The following is an 8,513-nucleotide window of genomic DNA, read 5'->3' on the forward strand; positions in this document are numbered from 1 at the left end:
ACACACATATGGACTTTCAAAATAAAATCCGTAAAGACGACCACGTCTACAAGTCATAACGGGAAGGAAATACAATTTATCTCTCTCTCCCGATCGAAAAAAATTATTTATTCATTATTTATTATTATTATTTTGTTACAGATGCCAGCTCATAGTTTGTGTAAAAATCTGTCTTGGAAGTTTACACTAAGGTTATTGAAAAAATGAATAATGAATGAAATACGATAAGACATAAGAGATTTTTTTTTGCTTTTTAACAAAAAAACAGTTGTAATTACCCTACTTATGAAAATGTAGTTTTTCCTTCCCAAATCATACCCTTCACTGCATTCAAACCATTTTGGTCGATGTCAGATGACAGAGATAGAACAAAACAGTAACATTTAAGACCAACATCTGAACTTTACACTTGTATGAATGTACCAACAGTAAGGTCTGAAAAACAAGTTGACACATGGACACATTTATTGATGTTTAAGTACTACTTTAATTTTAATTTCATTTTAACCACCATTTAACAATTCAAATGTGTAAAGTATATGAAATTAATAAAGCACATCTCCTTTTATTGCATTACAATAATGCATGGGTTATTCTGAAGTCTGAAACATAGTGATTTTAAGAGGTTATTCAATTTAGCATACAGTGAAACAGCATGGGTAAAAATGGAAAGGTTAATACTTTGTGGTTGGTCTTCAAGAAAACACATATTGCTTCTGTGTTAAAATTATTTTGCAAATCTCAAGACTGAGAGACAGCTGTTGCAAAACTCAAGATTTCCCACATAGTTCTCTGTCTAGCATTTCTCATCCAGCATCCTGATGTCATTGATCCATGGGCGACTCCACACGGTAAATGTGCACTGGTAAGGCTGTGGGGAAAAATTTTGGAAACACATAAGATTTCATTAAATTATTTAATTTATTTAAATATATAAATATGTTCCACTAACAATTCATGATCATTATTAATAAACAAGTGTTGAATTAATTATATGTTTAACTTAAAAATCTAGTTAAAAATAAATGTAGTTTAACATCATAATTGTCATCAAAGAAATACATATGGATTAATTATACACCCAATGCAATCATGTAAGATGATTGGTGTATTGTCATATTTTGGTGTGATGTTTTAGATGCAAGTTGTGAGCTAAGTCCATCTGATTCACTCCCTATAGTTTCATTCCACTGCCTCTCTGTATGGTAACAACAACAAACAAAGCTTGATTGGTCAGAGGGGAAGTATGCAGCTATTTCGCAATCTGTTGAAACACATTGTGATCTACAGTTGAAGTGTTTCAGAGCAAGTCTACTGTATGATGTTTAAACATTGTGTATAATAACTCCTAATGTAAAAAAATAAATAAATGGCATTTATTTTCCCCCCAGAAGCTGCAGTTGTCATTACCCGAGCCAGTGCCTCGTCTGTGTGGACGGCACACAGTTCATTTGCACTGTCCTTTCTGCAGGGGGTCTTCCCCATTTTCACAGTTATGATGTACTTGCTGCCAGCAACCACCTGTAGGGAGAAGTGGGTGAGAACTACTGGAAATACTGATCATGGTAAATCGTAATAATAAGCACTGTAGCAATCCTACAGCAGACTTCAGGACTTCCCTGCCATTAAGTTTCACTTTAACAGAACACATACCTTAAATACCAACATTTGCAATTATCAGCTTGTGTCAGTCAAATGAAGTTCACACCAACATAAATGATCTGACGTAGCTCCACGTTAACCCTCTTCTGCAGTTCGACGAACGGCACAACAAATACCAAAAATAACTAAATTAGTGTTTCTTTTCAGCTTCCTTTTATTGGCCTTCATTCGTGTCTAAAGAGTAGGTTGCCAGCTCATTTATTTGTTTGGAAAAACCTGGGAGGGACCTGCAGCTGCCTCGACATAGTGTAGAGACAGACAAGATACACAAATAGTAAAGCTTGACAGACAAGATGGGATTTAACGAGATGTTGTTTGTATTCGGGCCGACGTTACTTCACTGCCAGCCATTGATTTAGCTTTAAGGATCCGTACACACTGTGCATAGATATAACACTGTACATATAAACGCATGTTAAAGTGACTTCATGCAGTTTAGGGCTGGAAATTAAATCTTAAACGGGTACAGGCGTAACGGCCCAACTGTTTGTCACACCGAGGCCAAAATATACGATGGATTACGTTTACTTTACCAAGTGACTGTCCGTTTCCCTACAACAGTCTGTAGACCCTCACAAGTCCAGATCAAACGTTACTGACCTGTCTTTGGACCTTAACCACTTTCGCCACTTGGCTCAGGAACAGGTCGTTAGTGCCTCTGTTGTGTTGGACGACGGCGAAGTCCAGGGCTTCTCGTGCCCCTTCCTGATTGATATCTATGTCTTGAGGCCCCCCCACAAGACTACCTAATCCGACGGCGAAAACAGCCGCAAGAACTGGAAATACAAGCTTCCACATTGTGTCTCTGTCGACTCAACTCTCTGCCGTGGACAAACAGTCGCCTCCCTATTATATAAACAACTACGTAACCGCTTTTGTGCACTCGAAGTGCCAAATCTCGCGAGAAGGTAAACTACTTGTAATCTCGCAGTCAATGAACAATCTCTGCAAGGCAAACCCATATCTGATTTGGGTTTCCACTTCACTACTCAACCGAGTGTGTGTTGATTTTGCACACCGCTAAATCCCGTAGTCCTGTTGGTAGAACATTTTACAGGCACACTATAAAACAAGCAAAAAGGTATGTTGAAATGCATGATAGATGAATTTTTGCGTGCGTGTACACAACGTTTTAAGTGCAGTGCGGTGAATGAAACATTTTTGACCTCTGTCCTGTTGCAGGTCTAAAAAAAAAAAAAAACACCTGTTGGCGCTCACCTTTGGACACAATGCTAAGGCTGCAGGTTTTGAAGTAAGTAGACTTTTACCACTAACACTTTAATTTTATCAGGATTAAAATCTTTGTGGTGAGATCAGAGCTGTAATTATCTGCAATTATTTGATCTAATTTTTCTACACTTTGCAGGGAAACTTTCTTTGGCTTGAATGCTGCCCAACAGCAGCTTGTAATAGGGACAGCTGCGGCAGCAGGCGGGATACTTGCATACATAGTACACCAAAGAAGACATGTCAAAAGTATTCCACTTGGTGAAGGGTGGTGGGGAACAGAGGAGAAACCGCTGATAGAGGATGATAAAATCTACCCCTTTCATGTGCAAACCTCAGATAAAGAGATTGAGGTAATTTTTATCTATAAATTACACTTTGATCACTAATTACCAAACTAAAAGTAATAAAAGTTCCAATAATAAGACAGTAAGGTGTTCATGTGACGTAATCAGCTGTGCTCTTATTGAACAGGACCTTCATGAGCGCATTGACAGAACCCGATATACGGATCCTTTAGAAGATAGTGGCTTTCACTATGGTTTCAGTTCCACTTATCTGAAGAAAGTGGTTTCCTACTGGAGACATGAATTTGACTGGAAAAGTCAGGTGGTAGTGCTTAACAAGTATCCACACTTCAAAACTAAAATAGAAGGTACACCCTGCCTCACACTGAATCAACATGGTTTACTTGCAGTAATTCCTAATAATTTGGATTGTCAGTCCACACACACTATTTCTTTCTTTTCTGTGCTTCCAATGCGTTTGCTTTAATTCAGGTTTGGATGTGCATTTCATCCATGTGCGGCCACCACACCGTGAGAATCAGAAGGTTCTGCCTCTCATGCTCGTTCACGGCTGGCCTGGCTCCTTCTACGAGTTCTACAGAATTCTGCCACTTCTCACAGAGAACCAGGATGGTGTTGTTTTTGAGGTCATATGCCCATCTATTCCTGGCTACGGTTTCTCAGAAGCCCCTCATAAACAAGGTAGGTGATTCTAAATACATGCGTGTCAGCTTGAGCAACAGATGTCTACAGATGTGCCTCCTGTATTTTCTCAGGATTTGACAGTCTCGCTGCTGCCCGAGTTTTCCTGACACTGATGGAGCGTTTAGGTTTCTCCCAGTTCTATCTGCAGGGAGGAGACTGGGGCTCCCTCATCACTACCAACATGGCACAGATGAAGCCTCAGTAAGACAGTCAGCAAAACAAGCCCTTACTGAAAACAAGTCATCACTGCAGTGGAATTTCCACTACCAACTTGTTTTCTAAAGCGAGCATTGTGACATTCATCAGTTGTGAAAGTGTTTGCAGTGTACAAAGTGCAACAATGACCAAAACCAGTGACACTACAAATTCCAGTAGACATGAATAAATGAAGGATATTTTACCACAAGAAATACACAAACATTTATAGCTATACATTGATACTTAATACAGATTAAAATTGTCTATAATCTTAGGTAAAAATTATATTTTTTAGTAATCTGCTTCACAAACTATCTTCCCAGGTGCGTGAAAGGTCTCCACTTAAACATGTTTTCGTCCAGTACGGGGTTCAAAGTGCTGTTGTCCCTCATGATTGGTCCTTATCTGCCCTTCCTGGTGGGCTTCAGTCGGGAAGATGTCCACCGGTTGTTCCCTTTCTTTGAGAAGAATGTCTGGGACATCCTGAGGGAAACAGGCTACCTTCACATTCAGGCCACTAAACCAGACACTGCAGGTAGGGACATACATACCCAGGAAATAAACTCACTGATTCTGATCATCATATTGACATTGCTGATGGATTAAAAACAAACTCACTGTTTTTCAAAGCTTTTTATGAGAAGCTACCTAAAAAAATCCAAGTGTTACAAATATTTTGTGGTCTCATTATTATTTCAGCTGTTAATATAGTTTAAATGGTGTTCACAGGTTGTGGAGTTAATGACTCTCCTGTGGGTCTGGCTGCCTACATTCTGGAGAAATTCTCCACCTGGACTGATCTTGGGAACAGAGATCTGGCCGATGGTGGACTGGAGAGGTACAAGAAGGCGTTCCTTCTCACCCTTCTAGTATTATCATCATAGAAATTATATGGGGTTAGTTCTGTCTCTTATACACATCTTTTATGATTGCTGTTGTTTGATTTTTAGTGATCACTCCAAATGGGACATGTATACAAATTCTTGTTTCTATCATCTCTCTCACACTACAATTCTTCTTCTGTCTCTTATACACATCTTTTATGATTGCTGTTGTTTGATTTTTAGTGATCACTCCAAATGGGACATGTATACAAATTCTTGTTTCTATCATCTCTCTCACACTACAATTCTTCTTCTGTCTCTTATACACATCTTTTATGATTGCTGTTGTTTGATTTTTAGTGATCACTCCAAATGGGACATGTATACAAATTCTTGTTTCTATCATCTCTCTCACACTACAATTCTTCTTCTGTCTCTTATACACATCTTTTATGATTGCTGTTGTTTGATTTTTAGTGATCACTCCAAATGGGACATGTATACAAATTCTTGTTTCTATCATCTCTCTCACACTACAATTCTTCTTCTGTCTCTTATACACATCTTTTATGATTGCTGTTGTTTGATTTTTAGTGATCACTCCAAATGGGACATGTATACAAATTCTTGTTTCTATCATCTCTCTCACACTACAATTCTTCTTATTGCTTGATGTGCCTACACTGCTGAAATCATTAAAGTCTAAGGTTTTCTAAACATACACAAAGATGATCCTGTCCAATGTGTCCACAGGGTGGATTAAAGAAAGTAATATAATGCATCAAACCTCTCAATTTATGTTCATTAAAAATATATTACACCAATATTGTGTGTTGTTGTGTTTAATGTGCTTAGTAATGAGTGATATTTTATGTAAAACATTCTTTATAAATATAAATAAGAAACTATGTTCTCAAAACAGATTTCAATACGTGCCAACAAAGCATCTTCAGAACAGTTTCCCAAAATTTTAGATGATAAAAAAAAAAGGATAATACGCCATACTGCTTGTGTCAATAAAGCCACTATTGTTTGAATCTACATACTTTTAATCACAAGTAGTAAAAATGAAACTCATAATTCATTAAAATATATACAGTTCAAGATTCACTTGTACTGCCATTAAAATTTCACTGTGGTACAGAAAGAGACCTCCAATCTCTACTGTGCACTCCCCAACTTTATGGGTTAGTTGCTGAAGCCCTTGATAGTCATGGGTGCCTGAAACCACACATAATCCTGCCACTCTGACCCCTCTGCTCTTGGTTCCTCAAAAGTGCTGGGATCAGTAGACAGAGCAATAACTTTGTTCTTAACACGAGCTGGTACTTTAAATTGTAGTTTTGGGCGAAACCAACCTACGCCACAATCCCTGTGAGCCAGCACTAAGACTGTGGTGGACATTAACCGAACAGGTCTGGTGTCAGACAAAAGGTCAGCCACAAAAAGAGTGCGGAAAAGCTGCCTTAGGCATGAGGATACCCGTAGACACTGATCTCCACCAGCCAACACCAGCGCCTCCATGTTGATCTCATACAGCTCTTTGGGCAGGATGAGGGAGCCACCCAGTAGGAGCAGCACACGGGGCACCCTGCTAAGGGAAAATAGCACCTCCAGCTGCTGCAGCACTTCCTCTAGCTCCTGAAGGGTTTGCTGACACTTCCGCCAATCCATGTCTGCAGACTTCACCGGCCTCCGACTCACCATGTCTTTGTCCTGAAAAGCAAAACATTCATCAAACACTTAGTTTAACTCAAATCAACAACATTTCTTTGTTTATGAACATTTGATTTGCAGTACTATAATATTTCCAAATCACCTGCATTGAGGCCTGTTGTTTCTTTTGGGAATACACCAGCTGGTCATATGTCATGGGTAGTTGCTGTCTCTGATAGAGAATGCACTTGAGGATCTCGCTGACGAAGCGGCAGCAGCCCTCCTGAGTCACAGTGCCTGGAAAGACGACATTCACACAGCCTTCCTCCTGTGCTCTTCTCACCACCTCAGCATCACTGTCCTCTGTGTCACCGTGTTGTTTACTGGCAGTCACATTGGAATCTGGCAAACTTCTCTGACCAGAAGTGTCTTCTCCTTGGGTATTTTCTGTCCAAACATGGACCAGAGTAATGTCATTAAAATGAGCAAGGGATCTGTCTGGCTCAAATTTAGCTGGTTAAATGTTAATGAAATCTAGCAAGGCCAGTTTCCCAATGAAGCCATTGTCCCCGTTTTCCTATTAAACCTCAAATATTACTACTGTCTGGCTGTGGTAGAAGAATTACAATTATCCTTTTGCTTAAGCAAAAGAAGTATATACATATTATCAGCAAAATGTATTCAATGCATCAAAACAAAAGTACTCATAATTCAGAATCGTTCTTTTCAGAGTCATATATTGTACTACTGGATTAAAATAACTGATTCTTTAAAGTGTAAGCAGCATTTTAATGCAACTAGTCAAGGTGAAGGCTAATTTGAACTACTTTCTATAATGCTGATTAGTTTAATCAAAGAATCATATTTTTCTGTGTTGATCTTAATGTGAATGTTGACCTTTAAAAAAAACTATCTCCAAAGAAACTAGAGGGGCTAGAGAATAGCAACCAATAAACATATTCAGATGTTTAAAAAAACACAAAAATGTACATGTACAAAAATTAAAAACCATAGAAAAGCTGCAAGCCATCAAACACATTAAGATACTGGAATCAGACAGTGGTTGGAGCTTTTGCTTCATAAATGACTTCAAACCACTATTCGTTGATCATCGTTGCCATCGATTAATGGACTAATTGTTTCAGTTTTAAACTATTGCTGTTAAATAAATGTGGTGAAGTAAAAAGTGTAATATTTCCCTGTGAAATAGAGTTTGTTTTTACAATGCAACAGCCGATGCTTCATACTCATCTTCTTTGCTATAATGCTTCCCGTTGCGAATAAATGAGGACACACCGGTTGTCCTAGCATTTCCTACCTGTAGTGATGGTTGTAGAGGGCGTTGTGGAGTTTTCCTTGTCTTCAGTGTGCTTTACATTGTGCTGTTTAGAATGTAGACGACATTCAAGAGAGAGATCTTTTATTTCAATGACATTTTTCACCTTTAAACATGTGTTTACGGCCTGTGGTGAGAGCTGCTCGGCGATGTCCGCAGAGGGTAGGCATGAACTCGAGTTGTCAGGAACACTTTGTAATGTTGAGACGTCACACGTGTCCAGTGTGCTAATATCTTTTTCTGACGAAAACGAGAGGCGCCTTTGTATCCCATTGTCTCCGCTGTTAATATTGGACGCTTTTTCAGCTTCTTCTGAGTTCGACGAAACTTCTGCCATAGTTTTGAATGTCCCCGCCGGCTCTTTACCGCATTGCATCATGGGAAACCCGAATCGACTTCAATGAAGCTTTCACGTTACACAGGAAGATTCGGAAATCGGACTTCCCTCAGAAAATGCTGCTCGTCCGACTATTGTATGCTAATGAATACATTAAAATTAATTCATTCTTGCGGACATGACGGCTGGGTTTGTAGGTGACCCACGATTTTTACAGCTTGCTTAATTTTGAACGTCACTTGTTGTAACGTTTAATTAAGTGCTTTGATAGTGTCATTTCG

The 8,513-nt window shown here is 38.9% G+C and overlaps 3 protein-coding genes across 3 annotated transcripts; 1 reads left to right on the forward strand and 2 right to left on the reverse strand.

Annotated features, from left to right (window-relative positions):
- Positions 1–463: 463 nt before the first annotated feature.
- On the reverse strand, positions 464–2,520 carry cst3 (cystatin C (amyloid angiopathy and cerebral hemorrhage)). Its single transcript, XM_023425905.2, has 3 exons — positions 2,263–2,520; positions 1,411–1,521; positions 464–871 (listed from the first exon to the last, which is right to left on the reverse strand). Exons 1-3 carry the CDS (start codon positions 2,458–2,460, stop codon positions 797–799), a joined length of 384 nt encoding a protein of 127 aa, XP_023281673.1. The 5' UTR covers positions 2,461–2,520; the 3' UTR covers positions 464–796.
- Positions 2,521–2,584: 64 nt separating this feature from the next.
- ephx5 (epoxide hydrolase 5) lies at positions 2,585–4,969 on the forward strand. Its single transcript, XM_023425904.2, has 8 exons — positions 2,585–2,743; positions 2,845–2,914; positions 3,029–3,242; positions 3,364–3,544; positions 3,669–3,878; positions 3,953–4,082; positions 4,403–4,614; positions 4,809–4,969. Exons 2-8 carry the CDS (start codon positions 2,892–2,894, stop codon positions 4,961–4,963), a joined length of 1,125 nt encoding a protein of 374 aa, XP_023281672.1. The 5' UTR covers positions 2,585–2,743; positions 2,845–2,891; the 3' UTR covers positions 4,964–4,969.
- A 499-nt stretch (positions 4,970–5,468) lies between these two features.
- On the reverse strand, positions 5,469–8,274 carry mad2l1bp (MAD2L1 binding protein). Its single transcript, XM_023425900.2, has 3 exons — positions 7,878–8,274; positions 6,723–7,006; positions 5,469–6,619 (listed from the first exon to the last, which is right to left on the reverse strand). The coding sequence occupies exons 1-3, from the start codon at positions 8,272–8,274 to the stop codon at positions 6,092–6,094; spliced, it is 1,209 nt and encodes a 402-aa protein (XP_023281668.2). The 3' UTR covers positions 5,469–6,091.
- Between the last annotated feature and the right edge of the window lie 239 nt (positions 8,275–8,513).

This window comes from Seriola lalandi, unplaced genomic scaffold (genome assembly GCF_002814215.2).
Source record: "Seriola lalandi dorsalis isolate HSWRI2012SDOR001 ecotype SW California unplaced genomic scaffold, Sedor1 jcf7180002054795, whole genome shotgun sequence".
In the NCBI taxonomy this organism is placed as follows: domain Eukaryota; kingdom Metazoa; phylum Chordata; class Actinopteri; order Carangiformes; family Carangidae; genus Seriola; species Seriola lalandi.